Here is an 18,330-nt window from a genome sequence, read left to right on the forward strand (position 1 = left end):
AAGGTACCAAGGATCAGCAGCGGTGCAAGGCTGCCACCAACACCAGGGCAGAGAACCGGGGTCCAGGGAGAGGGAGGACTAGATAGTCTCAACGTCACCACAGGCAACGAGAGTAAGAAACCATACTGCAAGGGAAAAAGGAGCCTATTTGGTACTCCCTCAAAAAAGGAAATAGATGAAGCAATGTTCGGCTCAATTTGCACGTTTTGGAACTACATGGCCCATTAAATTCCTATGATGCATATCGATCTGACGCTCTAACATGTTAAGAGCATCTCTAGCAGACCCCATACAATGCCCCGACCCGCAAAATAACCACCAAAATATGTGCCGGGGCGAAAAATGCTGCCACACCAGACCCCACAAACGCGTCCGGCCCGAAAACTTTTTGCAGGGCGCGGCAAAAGTTCGCCCTCAACCTTCAAATTCACGGGTGGGAGGCCGACCCGAGCTCTCCCCTTATACGCAAAGAGATTTTGCGCGAGGGAACTTTACGCACCGTCCCGCCCGCTTCCCCTCATCGGTAGTCGTTGCGCCGCCCACCGCGTGCTCTGGACCTTCTTCCCCGACATTCTTCGCCGTCATGGAAGCCTTCCAGTCAACGGATCTCGTCATTGTGGAGGTCGTGCACGCGCAATCCCGTCTGGTGGATCTCGTCGCCGGCCATGTCGCCCCCACTCCCTCTGTCGCCAACGTGCCAGCCCGCAAGCAACAAGGCAACGTTGTCGTGCAGGCCAACATTCCGACTGGCCCAGTCAGAAGAGAAGGCGCATCGGGCGCCGCTACTCCTGCGCGATCTGGACGACCGCCGGCGGGGAAGATGAACAAGGTTTTGGGCGTGAAGCAGAAGAAGCTTCCTATGAAGAAACCTTCGGCCACTCCATCCGCCCCGGCGAGACGTTCCCTGACGGTGCCTTCCTACGACGCTGCTTCCACCGCAGGCGAGGTGTTCGATGAAACGTTTGGAAGGTATGCAACTTCTATCACTTATTTTTTGCTTCGATTATTTTCCCATCGTGATGTGCTTTCACTCGATGTAGCCGTGGTTCAAACAATGCCGCTGCCGAGTTCGTGCACTTGTTGGCCACCAACGCAGTCGACATCGATCAAGCCCCGATCGGTGGTTTCGATTACAATGAATTAGAGGGTGGCGTTGATGACCACGGTGGTGAAGACAAGGTGGATGAGATAGATGAGGGGATGTATTAGCAATCGCAAGGAAAAAAGCACTAGATCAACGAACTACACGATCTTGAAAGATCAAATGTTGATAAAGGCTTGGAGTGCGGTGTCTATGGATCCTTGCACGGGTGTGTCTCAAATCGCCAAGACCTATTGGCAACGAATTGAAGATCAGTACTTCCAATTAATGGCCAAGTATCACAATAGGACAACACGGACCTTTCGGTCACTCGAAGGTCGTTGGGACGTGATCAAGCCGACTTGTAGCCGTTGGGCAGTTTGCTTGGAACAAGTTCACAATGCTCCTCCAAGTGGAACTGTCGAATCCGACTATGTGAGTTGATTGCAATCAAATGGTTCCACTAGTTTGCATAATGTATAATGGTTCCATCAGTTTAACTTTGTTTTTATTGTGTAGGAAAAAAATGCCCAACAACGGTACAAAGACATGAATGCTTTTGAAGGAAGATTTTTTAAACTAGAGCATTGTTGGGAATTGCTCAAAAACTGTGATAAATGTGCGTTGATTGACAGAGAATCCCCATCGAAGAGAGGTTCACTTACAAAAATGGATGAAGATGAAGATGATGATGGCCCAAGAAACTTGAACAAGCCCGATGGTGATAAAAAGACAAAGGAGAAGATCAAAAGGGAACGCGAAGCATCGACCTTGCGGGACAAGATAGATTCCATGCTGCAATCAAATGAGGTATTGCTAGCGAAGTCTTCGGATGCAAAGATATAGTTGGCCGAGAAGAAGGCACGAGAGAAGCAAGAGAGGTGGAAATTGATCAAGGAAGTTGAGGAGATAAAAGAACGTGCCGCTGAGAACAAAACCATGACCAACCATCTTGCCAAAGAGAATAGGATCATGACTTTGAACCACAATGACATCGACGACATCATTAAAGAATGACATGATATGACAAGGAGAGAAATCTTGAAGAGGAGGATGCTTGCGTGTTACAATGGTGGCGATGGTTTCTCCTCAGGAATCGGAACCGATGATTTCGGTGCCGGAGTAGGGACAAATGCCGGAGTAGGAACAAGTGCAGGCGATGGATTCGGGGGAGTCGACGGATTTACGGGCGGTGATGAACTTGATGGTGCAGACTAAAGAACGAGGATGCATGAAATCCTTTTGCGTTTGTCTTTTAAACTATGCTCTCATTTCGCGTGTGAACTATGCTTCATTCTTTAAATTCGAATTCATTTGCCGAAATTGCTGTTAAATTCCAACTATGTTTTATTACATGGTTTTCCGGTTTGTGGGTCGACGCGGTGGCGTCCGAGCAGCTCCCGCATTGACGACTCATATAATAGCATCTTCTGTAAATATGTTTTAATGCGGGTCCGTTTTAGGATGTGTGTCTCTGTCCGTCGAGCGTCGATCCGTAAAATCCGTTTTTTGCAAATTATAAACGGCTTTTGTGGGTCGACATTATACAGGGTGTGCTAGAGAGGAGAGAGGTCGCTGGAAAATGGAAGCAGCAGCACGAGCAAATGAGCACGAGCGCGACCCCGAATGGCGTCGACCCCTAAAAAAAACGAATGGCGTCGACCCCGAGCTTGGATTTGGGAAAGATCATGCTGCCGGCCGGCTTCCTCCTCCACCGCTGCGCCGCCACGCCCCAGCGCCCATCTTCCCAAGGGGCGCCGTCTCGGTCTCGTTCTCCAATGGTAGGTATGCCTTTTCCTGCTCCCCCTTCTTGCATTTCTCCGTGGAATTGTTTGAGATATTGGTGTTGAGTAAAACCGTATTAAGATGAGGTGCGAGGAGTCAAATCTTAGTATTACCGCTCTTACCAATTTCATGGTCCACTCTGAAGCCATATCGGTTCAGTTGAATCCGGTAACATTTGATTCCAACTTCTTCGCTATAATTATCCTGAGCTGGCAAAATTAGAGATCCATTTGGAGGGGAATCGTATGTAAAGGGTGTCCAGATAGGGGTTGTCGTACACATGACAGGATAGTTTCGTTGTGCAATATTCAGCTACGAACTTGCAATTCTGGGTGTCTAGTTCTGATGTTAACTTCAGTCTCTGCGCTTGAACATACAGTGAAGTAATAATGGCTCATACCAACGGTGTAGGTGGAGATGGGCTCTCCCCATTGAGCGACTCAGAGAAGAAAGCCCTCTGGTGATGGAGATCCCGCTGGACGATATCCGGAGGCCGCAAATGCGAACACGTGCAAGATCCTCACAAGGTGCAGGAGCTCATGGACAGCATCTGCGTCATCGGCCTCCAAGTACCTGTATGCATCTTTTCCTTTAACATTAATTTTACTTACTGAAAGTATTTTACTTTAGCTCATAAGATAAAAAATTCAGAAGTGGAATTTTCTAATATGGAATTGAGTACATATATGAATGGAGTTATAGAGTAGTTAATACGTGGTCGGCCACTGCTACTGAATCCAGTGATCTCCACACAATTGTCTGAGGATGTTTATGTTATTGTTGATTGAGATTCACTTTATCAAGTATTCGAGTATACGCGTCAATATTCAAGTTGGGTTGCTTACCTGCATGTTCTGCATACATCGTCACAAAGTGTAGATGCAATTTTTTGCCCACGAGATCCTGCAGTATGTATAGAACGAATTTTCCCAAGCTCACTTGACATGTGAAGTCTGTTCACCTGCAGCAGTAACAACAGGGGCTCTATTAGCTCTGTTATGCTCCTCTGAATCAGATTTTTTCTTTTGATAATTGACAGACTTTATTCCTCATATAATGGCTAAGTCGTTTACAAGAATTAGAGAAAAAAATCAGGGACATTCAAATCCCAAAAGCCTGACGATCTAGTACTAGAACATTTTTTTGCAAGCCTGTTAGCTACTCCATTACTTTATAAAAAAATTTAGCTACTCCATTAGCCTCTCTAAAGCAGTTACCAAACAATGTACTAGCAAATTCAGACGCCAAGTGTTTGCATTCCATAATAATCGGAAGCCAGAATCAGTCTTAGATAAAAGGAAGCGTGCCCTTTATACCCGGATAAGGGGCTTTATAATTTCAACATCGGCTCTGTTATGTCTAAGATTGGATCTAATCTTGGTCTAAACTGTTAGGAAGTATTAGTATTAGTCTAGGAGTCCTTATTAGTCTATGTTTACTTTCCTTGCACCTCAAGTCATGTGTAATATATATATGCCCCTTGGGCCTTCAATAAAGATAAGTTGCTTTCCTAACATGGTATTAGAGCTTAGGTTATTTTTTTCGGGCGCCGCAACTCGCCCTCCCGATCCAATCTCGCGCGTCGCCGCTGCTTTTCTTGCGTGGTCGGATCTGGCTGCTCTCCCGTCGCAGTCCTCCCCGTCGTGCTCCCTCACCCCGGCCGCGTCGGCTCCTCCCTGCCTCGCCGTCTCGCGCTGCCTCGTCTCCCATCGCTGGTCCAGGACCCGCTGCCGCAGGTCGCGCCGGTCTCCTGCCTTGGATCCAGCCGCCGCCGCCCCCTCATCAGATCCGGTCGCGCCGCCTCACGCCTTGGATCCTGTCGCTGCCCCAGTCCGCCCAGATCGAGGCGGCCCCAGACGCGGACGCAGATCCGGTGCTGCACCAGATCGAGGCGGCCCCTCATTAGGTCCGGTGCTGCTCCAGATCGAGCAAGATCTGGTTCCGACACATGGGTTATGTTGCCTTGGCCGTCGAAGTAGAAGATGCCCCCTTCTGGTTCCGGCACATGGGTATTTATACCCGGTGTTGAGTCAGATGGACGCCTTCCGTTCCTGGTCTCCTAGTTGCGAAAGCCTTGACCTCCCAATCTTGATCTCTGAGTGGTGGACGTCTCAGCCTCTTTCCCGTGTGACTGGTGATCTCCCTTTCGCCTGAGGCCTTGACACTAAGGAAGGAGGGGGTCTGTTGTAGATGTTCCCTTTAGCATACAAGTTTTCCCCTTTTAATGAAAGATTAAGGGTTCGAGCGACTCTGAATGGGGCCTGGCATGATGTGGTATGGGAAATTTCCACTTAGCGCTGACATAGACCAGGGCCAGTGAGTTGAGATTTCACCTATTAACGAGCAACATTACAACCATGAGACCAAAGCAATGCATTAATCAAGATCGAGTAGCTCCGATCACTCAACCTCTCTAGGAGACACTTTTTAAAATAAGTAACTGAAATTAATAGATAACAGTAAACAACAAAGTAAGGAAAGAAAAACTAAACATGTAAATCTGTCTCTATTAATTCATACCGGAACACTTGTTGAAGCACTATACATGACACAAGCAACATGCACGCCTAAAAACAGTGCAAAGACAAAAAAAGGACATAATTGGGGAAACCGACAAGGACGTAACAAATGATTGATTGTGTCTTTCTTCCTTGGCTCGATGCACCCGTTTTTGCGGAATTTCTGATTAATGACCGGATCGCTTCTATAGCACCTCCACCTCATTATCTTGGACTTGCGGCATCTCCCATTTCTCCATCTAAGCCTCCTACTCATTATCCTCAACTGCCTGTACTTCCAGTATGTCCTTCCATGTCTCCATCTATTAGTACTCATTACATACTCCCCATAAATCCTCATATTAATGGGAGGAAATGCAATAGATATAAGCTAACGGTCCAAATTACAATTGCACAAATGAACTTGAGGGGGACTAGATCAACTCTTGGAGCCAAAGAAGGAAGGAAAAACACTATCCATTGTTTCTTTATGAAATGACCCATTCCGATAAATGTTCATCTGTTAATTTCTTCTTTTGGCCATCTCTACCATTTCATACATAATCTTCCAAGCCTATGTCCAACCTAGGTCTCTAGAGCAAGAAGAACGTAACATAAAAATACCTCAATAAAAGCCAGTCGTGCCCCTGATCTCTTCATTCTCCATTCTCAGAGAAACAAATTAAATATTATGGAGAGTGTTGGTGTTAAATGATGGTGAGGGTAAGGTTTTTATAACTGATTGGTTTCTCTGTTTGACTCCCTAGTTACAAACTGCAAACTATAGTGCCGGTGAAATATGAAATCATTAATTTGAATTTACATCTCTCTCATCATATTTATATAAAGGAATTACATTGCCGCAACATAGCAACACCACACAATATTAATTACTGGTGGCTCTTGGACTAAAAACACGAAGAGCGAACATGCATGCTTTAGATAAAGTAGTGTTAGTATAGTAGGACCTGACTATCAAGTAGAAGGTCTGATTTTCAAGTATTTTGGCAACTGAATCTTATTTGATTTCGTCAAAAAATATTTATTTTTTCACCAAGATTCATGTGTTTTGTCATGGGGTGATTGCAATCTTGTAATGTAGGTAACAATCATGTATGATATATTATGATACAACAGTCAGGGCCATGTATTGAGACAACATGTACACTTTTGTATGGTGATACAACAACAATATATAGTCTTACGAAATAAGGGAGATGACAAGCACTATATTAAGCTGATGAGACATAACTATATTAAGCTGATGAGCACTATATTAAGCTGATGACAAAGGTGAAATATTGTTTATATATAGAAACATAACTATTTATTCATTATTAAACACATATGCCGGCCATAATGTCTTGAAAATACGAATTTACGAAAAAAGGAAAAACTCTTAGGTTTCGAGAGGTGGCACGGTGCGTCACTTGTCGAAATCTGGAAGCTGAAAGTGATTCTTGAAAGGAGTACTACCTAATTAATGATATCCACTTACACGGTTTCTTTTTTTTTTGAGGGGTACTTACACGGTTTGATGATTTAGTAAGAACAATATTTAGGAAAAAGGGAACAGATGAAGCAATGTTCGGCCCACTTTACACCTTTTGGAACTGCAAGGCCCGTTGAATTCGTATGGTGCATATTGATCCGACGCTCTGACACGTTAAGCAGAGAGGCCGCTGGAAAATGGAAGCAGCAGCACGAGCGTGACCACGAATGGCGTTGACCCCTTGGATTTGGGAAAGATCATGCCGTCGTCCGGCTTCCTCCTCCGCCGCCGCGCCGCCGCCCCCCAGCGCCCATCTTACCAGCGGGAGAAGCACGGGCGGGCGGTGCGGCCTCGCCGTCTCGGTCTCGTCCTCCAATGGTAGGTCTGCCTTTTCCTGCTCCCCCTTCTTGCATTTATCTGTGGAATTGTTTGAGATATTGGTGTTGAGTTAAACCATATTGAGATGAGGTGCGAGGAGTCAAATCTTAGTATTACTGCTCTTACCAATTTCATGGTCCATTCTGAATCCATATCGGTTAAGTTGAATCCGGTAAGATTTGGTTCTAACTTCTTCGCAATAATTATTCCGAGCTGGTAAAATTAGTGATCCATTTGGAGGGGAGTCGCATGTAAAGGGTGTCCAGTTAGGGTTTGTTGTACACATGACAGGATAGTTCGTTGCGCAATATTCAGCTACTAACTTGCAATTTTGGGTGTCTAGTTCTGATGTTAAGTTCAGTCTCTGCGCTTGAACATACAGTGAAGTAACAATGGCTCATACCAACGGTGTAGGTGCAGATGGGCTCTCCCCATTGAGCGACTCAGAGAAGAAAGCCCTCTGGTGATGGAGATCCCGCTGGACGATATCCGGAGGCCGCAAATGCGAACACGAGCAAGATCCTCACAAGGTGCAGGAGCTCATGGACAGCATCTGTGTCATCGGCCTCCAAGTACCTGTAGGCACCTTTTCCTTTAACATTAATTTTACTTACTGAAAGTATTTTACTTTAGCTCATAAGATAAAAAATTCAGAAGTGGAATTTTCTAATATGGAATTGAGTACATATATGAATGGAGTTATAGAGTAGTTAATACGTGGTCGGCCACTGCTACTGAATCCAGTGATCTCCACACAATTGTCTGAGGATGTTTATGTTATTGTTGATTGAGATCCACTTTATCAAGTATTCGAGTATACGCGTCAATATTCAAGTTGGGTTGCTTACCTGCATGTTCTGCATACATTGTCACAAAGTGTAGATGCAATTTTTTGCCCACGAGATCCTGCAGTATTATGTATAGAACGAATTTTCCCAAGCTCACTTGACATGTGAAGTCTGTTCACCTGCAGCAGTAACAACAGGGGCTCTATTAGCTCTGTTATGCTCCTCTGAGTCAGATTTTTTCTTTTGATAATTGCCAGACTTTATTCCTCATATGATGGCTAAGTCGTTTACAAGAGTTAGAGGAATAAAATCAGGGACATTCAAATCCCAAAATCCTGACGATCTAGTACTAGAATATTTTTTTGCAAGGCTATTAGCTACTCCATTACTTTTCTGAAAAAAAATTAGCTACTCCATTAGCCTCTCTAAAGTAGTGACCAAACAATGTACTAGCAAATTCAGACGCCAAGTGTTTGCATTCCATGATAATCGGAAGCCAGAATCAGTCTTAGTTCAAAGGAAGCATGCCCTTTATACCTAGATCAGGGGCTTTATAATTTCTACATCGGCTCTATTATTTCTATGATTGGATCTAATCTAGGTCTAAACTAGGGCTTTACTTATGTTGCCTTGGCCGTCGAAGTAGAAAATGCCCCCTTCTGGTTCCGGCACACGGGTACTTATACCCGGTGTTGAGTCAGTTGGACGCCTTCCTTTCATGGTCTCCTGGTTGCGAACGCCTTGACCTCCCAATCTTGATTTCTGAATGGTGGACGTCCCAGCCTCTTTCCCGTGTGGCTGGTGAACTCCCTTTCGCCTGAGTCCTTGACACTAAGGAAGGAGGGGTCTGTTGTAGATGTTCTCTTTGGCATACAAGTTTGCCCCTTTTAAGGTAAGATTAAGGGTTTGAGTGACTCTGAATGGGGCCTGGCATGATGTGGTATGGGAAATTTCCACTTCCTGCCAACATAGACCAGGGCCGGTGAGTTGAGATTCCGCCCATTAACGACCAACATTAATTACAACCATGAGATCAAAGCAATTCATCATTAATCAAGATCGAGTAGCTCCCATCACTCAACCTCTCTAGGAGGCACTTTTTAAAAGAAGTAACTGAAATTAGTAAATAACAGTAAACAACAAGAAAAGAAAAACTAAACCTGTAAATCTGTCTCTATTAATTCATACCGGAACACTTGTTGGAGCACTATACATGACAGAAGCAACATGCATGCCTAAAAACAGTGCAAAGACAACAAAAAAAGACATAATTGGGGAAAACGACAAGGACGTAACAAATGATTGAGTATGTCTTTCTTCCTTGGCCCGAAGCACCCGTTTTTTTTTGGAACTGCTGATTGATGACCGAATCGTTTCTATAGCACCTCCACCTCATTATCTTGGACAAACGACATCTCCGACTTCTCCATCTCAGCCTCGTACTCATTCTTCTCAACTGTCTATACTTCCAATATGTCCTTCCTTGTATACTGATTACAGACTCCCCATAAATCCTCATGTTAATGGGAGAAAATATGATAGATATGAGCCAACGGTCCAAGCTACAATGGCGCAAGTGAACTACAGGGGGGCTGGATCAACTCTTGTAGCCAAAAGAAGGAAAGAAAACACTGTCCAATGTTTCTTTATGAAAGGACCCATTCCGACAAATATTCATCTGCTAATTTCTTCTTTTGCCATCTATGTCATTTCCTATATATTCTTCCAAGCCTATGTCCCAACCTAGGTCTCTAGAGCAAGAAAAACGTACCATGAAAATACCTCAATAAATGCCTCTGATCTCTTCATTCTCCATTCTTGGAGACACAAAATTAATATTATGGGGAGTGTTAGGATTTAAAATGATGGTGAGGGTAAGGTTTTTATAATTGATTAGTTTCTCTATTTGACTCCCTAGTGACAAACTACGAACTAAAGTGCCGGTGAAATATGAAACCTTAATTTTAATTTATATCAACTCTATCATTATATTTATATATACGCATTACATCTGCCACAACATAGCAACACCACACAATATTACTTACTGGGGACTCTTGGACTAAACACAGGTAGAGCCAACATGCATGCTTTAGATAAACTAGTGTTAGTATGGTAGGATCTGACTGCCGAGTAGTAGGTCTGATTTTTAAGTAATTTGGCAATTGAATCTTATTTGATTTAGTAAAAATATATTTAATTTTATGCTAGGATTCCAGCGGTTTTTCATCGGTTGATTGCAATATCGTAATGTAAGCAACAATAATGTATGATATATTATGATACAACAATCAGGGCGATTATTCAAACAACATGTACACTTTTGTATGGTAGAACAACAACAATATATAGTCTTACAAAATAAGATATGGCAAACACTATATTAAGACGATGAGACTGTCGAAGGTCAAATATTTTTTATATATAGAAACAGAACTATTTATTCATTATTAAATACACATGCCGGCCAAAATGTCTTGAGCATGTTACGTTGCCATCTTTAGGAGGACAATATGTTTATTCATGGGACATATGCCTGGCTAGCATTCCAAACATGGCCCAAGCCTACGATCTACTACATCTTGTTCACACGTTGCCAAGATAAAAATAAGCTGACCCTTGTTGGCCATCAGGCACATAGTTTGCTACCCCGTCCATTACAGCTGCAACAGAACCCATCATCTGCTGCTCACTCCACATTGGCTGCTGACCCACTTGTTGATTATTATAAATGGAAGGGGTGCACTGAGCTAGATTGTTCATGACTGTGAACGAGCTCGTCGGAGCCTGCAACTTAAAGCTTGGGCCATTGTTGAGCCCGGTGAAAGAAAGGGCTTGCTGGGGGGAAGAACTATTATTTGCTGGCAATAGCTCGTTGTCGTGGAGCCCGACATCATTGATGCTGTAACGCTTTGTCCCTGACGATGCCTTTTGTTGTATTCGCTTGAAAAACTTTTGTGCATGGCTTGAAACTTGGATAGGGGTCTTAGTGGTGACGAAGTGCTTGGATATGTTTTTCCAGTCGCCACGACCATAGACTTTCAAGCCATAAAGAAATGACCTGTGGACATAATGTTCGAGAGAATAGCTAGGTTAAATTGTTGACTGAATGATGAATCGTGGAGTTGTTTTATTGAAGCAACTAATATAGACTGAAGAAAAGTACCTATTTGACAGGTTCGGACCACTACAACAACACATGCTTATTTTTTTGATACACGGGTACTGGATAGAATGCATGTATATCATAAATCCATAAGTGAACAAACATTTTGTAACATATGGATAACCGAAGCATATTACAATTTCAAAATTAGCATACCTCTATTTTTCTATAGTGAAACAACAATCACTACATGTTATAGATCTGTTTCATTGGGACAAGACGTACCATATTGGATTTTGATGGTCTATTTCACTGCTTTTCTATTGTTTAATCAAGGTCAAATCACATAAATTTGTTAAGCCAGAAAGAAAAGTAAGAAAAGAAACTTCATCAATATCTAATTTCAGGGATTAGTATTTAAGAAAAAATAGAATTGGAAACATCCATATATACATTTAGTAAAGTGTAATATTCTTGCAAATTTCACCTACCTGCTTCACAAAATTAATTCACAGGCATGTTTAATTAGCATATGTTGATTTTAAATAAAGAACAAGTAGAAGTACATGAGAAGGAAGAATATAGTTGTTTAACTAACTTGTGTTCCTCTTTGGTCCAGAATTTTCGTTGATGTGAGGCAACAACTGGTCGATTAGTTGAAGTATTGTTCTCCAACACCACCATCTTATTTTCGTCTACCATCATCGGAGCTTCCTCCGTCTTCGTGATTCTTGTATCCTCGAGTGCATAACGAAATGAAAATCCATTATCATCCATGGTTGTATCCTTGTCCTCTTGTACCTCATAGTTTTCATTAACAAGGTCACCCATGCTGTAAATGGAAATTGACAGTGTCCATGTGTACATTTAGTAAAGTACAATATCATCACGAACATAAGCTACTAATCTCGCATAATAAATTTGCATGACATTCTTAATTAGTATATGTTCACTTGAAACAAACGACAATTAAAACTACATGACAGAGAAGAGTATACGACCGTGGACGAACCTGTGTTCCTCGCCGGTCCAAAAACCCCACTGATGTGGGGCAAAAATTGGCTGATCTATGGAAATATTGTTCTCCAACACCTCCATCTTGTTGTTGTCTACCATATGTGGTGCCTCATCCGTCACCGTGATCCCCGTATCCTCCATTGCACAACCAAAGGACAATCCATTGTTGTCCATTATTGTTGCCTCCTCTCGTACCCCAAAGTTTTCATTCACATGGCCACCCATTGTGTAGACACCGTGTGTGCTGCTAGCATGATTCTCCTCCCCCGGTAACACATAGTTAACGTTGGCAGGGTCACAAAAGGTGAAACTGTTTTGTGGACTACCACGAGTCCCCTCCCTCTGCTGGATCATATGCATTTCCATGGCGAGATCAACGTAAAGATTGGTTACCTGTTTCATGGTCTTTGAAGGGAACAAGGCATGGAGAGAATTCACAATGTAGTTGTGCTTCTTGTTCTTGTCATCGTTATCGTCGTACATGATTTTGTTGGAGTTGAGCCTAGCAATGAGTGACCATGCCTCCTCTACCTCAGATGAGGTCCACCCATGGTTGACTATTGAATCCATGAGAGACTAGATAGTTGAACACTAGAGAATTATGAGTAGTATGAACTATGAAAATGGGTTATAGCTTGAGGATGGCGAGTGTGGAGTAAGATAGTGTATTTATAGCATTCTTGTGTGCAGTCCTACTTTCGCTAATTAATTTGACACATCGATAGTTTGTCGGTCCATACAAAAGTAGACTCAATTATAGTTAAGATAATTCTTATGACCCTCTGAGGAAGATGCCAAACTGTTTTAAGTTGACCTCGACATTGTGCCTTTCTTTGAAAAAATATTTATTGGTTTGCCAATGCAATTAATTGTCGCAGATCTCCAAATATACACAGGAAGATTGCTAGAAACAACACACGCATGCCTATTGAGTGCTGGTCAATTTCGGTCTAGATAGATAGACCATGCATCTTGTGTGCATGCATGACATGTGCTCTCATCTTAGTGTGCAAGACTCAAACCATGGTTTCCGCCGCTCTCAAATATACATGGCACACAGGATCTCCATTCGGTTTTGGCTGCTAGTGACACATGTATAAATTCAGTTTTATTGCGTACATACGTGCAAATAGTTGATTAATATCTCCCCATGAATAACTAGGCTACATATATGATTCACACATTACATGCGAAGGCAAGCATATCTTTTCTCTTGATTTTGGTGACCATTCTTTCCACATCCAGCGCACGAAATTCCATTTATAGGCAGATTTGTTGGCTTAGATCAACTAATGGCACTTCATGGTAAAAAGATTTAATACATGGACCAGTCAACTGTGTATGTAGCTACATATGTTTGTTTATATGTATATATAGAGATAAAAATCATAACCCACGAAGTCAATAAATTTGACACGCTTATCTTCCATATCTCTCTCCCCCTCTCTATCATGTTCAAAATAATTTCAAGATTTTTACATGCTATACAAATTAATTCAATGTTGCTTTTTGAGACGCTAATGTACGAAAACACCAACATAGAGCTTGCAAAACGAATATAGGTTTCTTAGGTGTATACTCATGCACTCATGTGCCAATGTTTCAGCCACGTCCATAGACGGGTTTTGCTTCGCAGTTTCAAACTAAGTTTTAATACAGTGTACAAGTTAATAAACTAGATTAAAGAAAAGGCTTGCTCTACATCAATGATAACCGGCTTCATAGCTTTATTTTTTCCTAGTGAAGGAAACAAATTGGAACGTAGGAGTATTAACTTTCAGCAGATTGTTTCTCTGGATTCCTAATTGATAAAATTATAGGAGATTAAATTCTAACGGCAGCTTTGTATGTTTAGTTTATTATATGGACAACTTTTTCGGGAGGACTGTTTTTGCTCTGGGTGCATATGTTCCCAATAAACAGAAAATTCAAAATAAATAGTAAATAAAATTTAAAATTCTATTTTTTAGATGTTCTCGTTGGTGTAACAAGTGTGCTTGACAATTTCCATGTGAAATGGGATGACAGTGCTTCATCATTGAAAAAAAATAGGTGTAACATTTTGAGGTAACATTTATCGTTCAACTTATTTTTTTGACACAGATCAAAATACTTAAACTTTCCACCAGAAAATTACAGGTAGCATTTTGCTGTGGCAAAGCACACATGTTTTTTTCAGTTTATTTTACATTTGCAAAAAACATTTTTTATGGACAGAAGCATATGCTCCCAAGAGCCAAATTGGATTTCCAGAACTTTGCCTAATTAATATGAAGCATACCAACACCAAGTCTACGTCACCGGAGCCAGGTAGTCCTGATAACTATAGTGGAAGTCGCTTGATGTTGCTAGAGATCTAAATATATTATTTACCAGTTTCGGCGATTTGGCTCGATGGATTATATCTTAAACATACATTTCTAACATAATAAAACTTCTAATTTTCTTATATTGAGATGAAAAGAGAAAGAAATGGATTTCTAGTCACATGCAACAATTTTCCGAATTAATGTGGGCTGCTTTGCAACTGAATGGTATTTTGGCAACAATCGTTGGTGTTGGTTCACTTTTCGTCCCGCTTTTCAAAAACAAACACAAGTAAAACGGCAAGTGGTTTTATTACAAGCAATGCATATATGTCTTTTCATTTTCCATTTTTTTACATATATTTTACAATTTTCTATTTTTGGTTTGGTATCTCCACTTCCTATTTATTGTTGAATTCCCTTTCTTCTTAGCTATTTTATAGTTTATTATGTACCCTACATATAGCACTCCCTTTATGTTTTCTTTGTTGCATCTTCGCCACTGGCCAATTTGTTCATTATTTTTGTTATCCATTCTTGAGGTAATCCACAAACCTTTATTTTTTGCATCTAGTTTGTTGTCGAACACGACACCGGTTTGTTTAAGACAGCGTGTGAAGTTGTTTAATTAGTACTCCCTCCGTCCCAAAATAAGTGTCTTAACCTTAGTACAATTTTGTACTAGCTCTAGTACAAAGTTGAGACAGTTATTTTGGGACGGAGGGAGTATTCAACATGGAAATTTGAAAAGTGAAATGTTTTATCTTATCAAGAATAATTTTTCATGAGGACGGATAATTTTACCCCCATTCATGAAACATATTTTTGTCATATATAATGTTTTTAGTAGGGGAAAAATACATTTCCACCTCACTCTATCGTCTCGCACCTCTCTTGATGAGGATATCAATACACCTTCACCTCTATCATCTCTCCAAAGAAAGGTGGCTAGGACTTTGGCATAAGTGTTGCCGCTAGGTTCACTCGCCTCTAGGTGCCTTTCGGTGCCATCGAGGTGGGGGAACCACGGTTGTGTTTGGCTATGTGTGGGTCACTCAAGCTCTACCTATGGCTCAGTCTAGGTGTCTGGTCGGCGGTGGCATTATCGGTGGTGTTAAATAATTTGTCCCCGTTCTATCCTCGTTTGGGCGATGTCGGTTGGTGTCGATGGATAACATGTGGAGCTTCGGATAGTACCAAATCTTGGCCCCGTTTTTTGTCTATGTTTCATCTAGGTGGTATTGGTCGATAATGGTTCGTGCTTTGGTCCTATGGCTTCTTCTCATTGACACATGACAAGCTTGTACTTTGTCAAGAAGCTAGTGAGGTAAGCCCTACCCAATTCTACATGTCCAACCCCTTTGTTACCTTGTTCTCGGGAATGGTGATCTGATCCTTGGCTCATTGTCGGTGGCTCCTTTGACTCCGACCAGCAACTTTCCAACCGTGTTAACAACGTCACCCTAGCTTTGTGGTTATTTTGGAGATACAAAGATGGCATTTAAGTCTGCTCATGGCGCATCGCTGAGACTGTTTTTTGTTGTTGTAAAGATGGCCTTGTAATGGTTGCCCAATCTATATGTCCCATATAGATAATGTTAGAGTTGTGTCGAATATTGTGTACACGGTAAGTTACACTTGGACTTTGAGTTGTATTGTGTTTAGATAGGATATGGAATCGTGTCCAAACAAGACACTTATATCCTAGGTCTCTCATATATAGCGGGGCTAGACACACGATGTAACCTATGACAACATAATAGCACCGGCGTGCAAGTGGAGCCGGCGGCGTGTGCTGGCGCCCAAGGCGGCCAGGGTGCGGTATTGTGGCGGTGTCACGGGGAGGAGCGCCCGTAGTCATGCCCCGGGATGTAGCCATATCGGTGAACCTCGTTAACAAATCTCGGTGTCGTGCTCATGTGATTGCTTGATCCTCGGATGATTGACGGTGTGCCTCGGACTTATTCTAACAAGTGGTATCATGAGCTAGGTTGTTCAGAGACTGTGAAAAAGTTGATTTGGAGGAGCTGCATCGGAGATCGGCGTGTCGTTGAGGGATCAAAAGTTGGGGCCGCGGCGGATAGCAACTAGTTTGATCAGATCGGCAACATGATCCAGCGCGGAGGTACGGCCAACGGCGTACGTGCGCGGGTTAGCAGCAAACATAGCAATCGGGGGCGGCGGAATCATGCAGCTTGTCAGCGAGAGCAGATCGGAACGATCCTATGCAGCGGCTGGCTCAGACAAGGCTGGTGCTGAGTTGTAAGATTCCAAAGACACGAGATTTGTTTTGAAAAAAGGAAAAGGACCGTGTCCTTGTACATGACGCGAAGACAAGCAGATCAAATTGGCGAAGAAAATTCCAGCATGATAGCGTACATTGGGATTAGTAAGAACATGGCAAAGCAATTAGCCATCGGGAGTTGAGCCGAGAGAGGAATTGCTCACGTGAAGACCAAGTATTATGCGGAGTTTCTGTTCGTGTACTCGGAGTATTGCGTGGAAAGCTCAGTTAATTTTTTGTAGGGTCAGCTGTATAAAGAACCATGGCATCAACGGGTACCAGGTTTGAGGTGAAGAAGTTCGATGAGACTAAAAACCTTGGGTTATGGCAGACAAGGGTGAAAGATTGTTGGCACAAAAAGATGCTTGAAGTCGTTGCAAGAGGTCATGCCAGCTAAGATGGAGTTATCATGTGGTGGATGGGAATTCGTGGAAGATGATTTGCGAGCCTAGAGCGTGTCGTTTAGCCGGACAAGGTCGGCTTGGTCGGACTTGAAGTCTGACGGATCGACGCGAGTCGGTTGGTATAGAAGACGGTGATAGGATCGGCGACGACGACGTAGGAGCGTGAAGCTGATGGTGACCGACTTCTAGGCATGGAAACACGCGACGCAGGCTCTAGGGCTTGTGTGGTTTCGACAAGACTATGACGCGGGGTTGATTCAAGGTGGTGTACACACGGAGCTTGAAGTCGACGGGGCGTGGGGTGGACTGATCATCTACCATGGAGTCATGTTGAAGGTGGAGCTGTATTGAGGGGCTACGGTGTAAGGATCCGAAGAATCGCAGCCTATTCAGCGGGAAAAAAGCGAGTGACACGCAATTCGGACCATAGCCCAGTGGTCCGATGGAAGCGTGAAACTCGTCATCGGTCGGTGATGATCGGTGGTACTCTGCAGTCGGGGTTTAGTGGTGTGGGTTCGCGACCCTTGAGACGCGACCGGGACAGCGGAGGCTCGACGCGGTAAAAGCGGAGAGGCGTGGAGACTGGCCAGGGCTCTGGTGGTAATACATGTGGTGAGACAACTGCGAATTTGACTCGAGATGGCTACAAGCAATGATGAAATTCCTTCAAGTTTCAGACGGGCGGTCAAGGAAGAGCGATGATGTTGAGTTCAGGTAACTCTTATGTGCGACACCCAATATGAGTTGTTCACTTTCATGCATGTCAGTGATCAGTGTGTGATGGCGTTGAATGGATACTCCGGAAGTTGGAAGCACAAAGTAGAGTAATAAGGAACTTCACTTTGCTCGATGGTTGACTGTGAAGAAGACGAGAAGGGACTACAAGTTGCAGGTGGAGTCACATGGAATTTTTTAGAGTAGCAGCGGTGCTCATGGGATAATCTCAAGTCCAATGTACATGGAAGTTTGACGCATGGACGAATTCAAGGTGGTGGAGAATATTCGCCAAGGTGGAGTTTGTTAGAGTTGTGTCGAATATTGTGTACACGGTAGGTTACAGTTGGACTCTGAGTTGTATTGTGTTTAGATAGGATATGGAGTCGTGTCCAAACAAGACACTTATATCCTAGGCCTCTCATATATAGCGGGGCTAGACACACGATGTAACCTATGACAACATAATAGCACCGG

The 18,330-nt window shown here is 43.0% G+C and overlaps 2 protein-coding genes across 4 annotated transcripts; one reads left to right on the plus strand and one right to left on the minus strand.

Moving 5' to 3' along the window:
• The first annotated feature begins 2,643 nt into the window (after positions 1 to 2,643).
• Positions 2,644 to 11,836, plus strand: LOC123411927. 3 transcript variants are annotated; one of them, XM_045104887.1, is made up of 5 exons: positions 2,644 to 2,866; positions 3,278 to 3,435; positions 7,036 to 7,234; positions 7,649 to 7,812; positions 11,748 to 11,836. In XM_045104887.1, coding segments are annotated over exons 1-5 (726 nt in total). In that variant the 5' UTR covers positions 2,644 to 2,663; the 3' UTR covers positions 11,750 to 11,836. The 3 variants fall into 3 exon arrangements, with proteins under 3 accessions (XP_044960822.1, XP_044960820.1, XP_044960821.1); XM_045104885.1 differs by having other exon boundaries at positions 7,649 to 7,806; positions 11,748 to 11,835; XM_045104886.1 differs by having other exon boundaries at positions 7,039 to 7,234; positions 7,649 to 7,806; positions 11,748 to 11,835.
• LOC123411926 lies at positions 10,305 to 12,767 on the minus strand. The gene is made up of 3 exons (XM_045104884.1): positions 12,141 to 12,767; positions 11,727 to 11,960; positions 10,305 to 11,083 (listed from the first exon to the last, which is right to left on the minus strand). Exons 1-3 carry the CDS (start codon positions 12,713 to 12,715, stop codon positions 10,609 to 10,611), a joined length of 1,284 nt encoding a protein of 427 aa, XP_044960819.1. The 5' UTR covers positions 12,716 to 12,767; the 3' UTR covers positions 10,305 to 10,608.
• Between the last annotated feature and the right edge of the window lie 5,563 nt (positions 12,768 to 18,330).

Source organism: Hordeum vulgare, chromosome 7H (assembly GCF_904849725.1).
Source record: "Hordeum vulgare subsp. vulgare chromosome 7H, MorexV3_pseudomolecules_assembly, whole genome shotgun sequence".
Taxonomy (NCBI): domain Eukaryota; kingdom Viridiplantae; phylum Streptophyta; class Magnoliopsida; order Poales; family Poaceae; genus Hordeum; species Hordeum vulgare.

What these genes read in the sequence shown, in the direction of transcription:
- LOC123411927 (XM_045104885.1), top strand. Translation starts at nt 2,664, where the DNA reads ATGGAAGCAGCAGCACGAGCAAATGAGCACGAGCGCGACCCCGAATGG. An exon ending in GTCTCGTTCTCCAATGGTAG is followed by an intron (nt 2,867 to 3,277) that starts GTATGCCTTTTC and finishes CCAACGGTGTAG; the next exon opens with GTGGAGATGGGCTCTCCCCA. An exon ending in CTCGGTCTCGTCCTCCAATG is followed by an intron (nt 7,235 to 7,648) that starts GTAGGTCTGCCT and finishes CCAACGGTGTAG; the next exon opens with GTGCAGATGGGCTCTCCCCA.
- LOC123411926 (XM_045104884.1), bottom strand. Translation starts at nt 12,715, where the DNA reads ATGGATTCAATAGTCAACCATGGGTGGACCTCATCTGAGGTAGAGGAG. An exon ending in TGGACCGGCGAGGAACACAG is followed by an intron (nt 11,961 to 12,140) that starts GTTCGTCCACGG and finishes TTCCATTTACAG; the next exon opens with CATGGGTGACCTTGTTAATG. An exon ending in TGGACCAAAGAGGAACACAA is followed by an intron (nt 11,084 to 11,726) that starts GTTAGTTAAACA and finishes TTATGTCCACAG; the next exon opens with GTCATTTCTTTATGGCTTGA.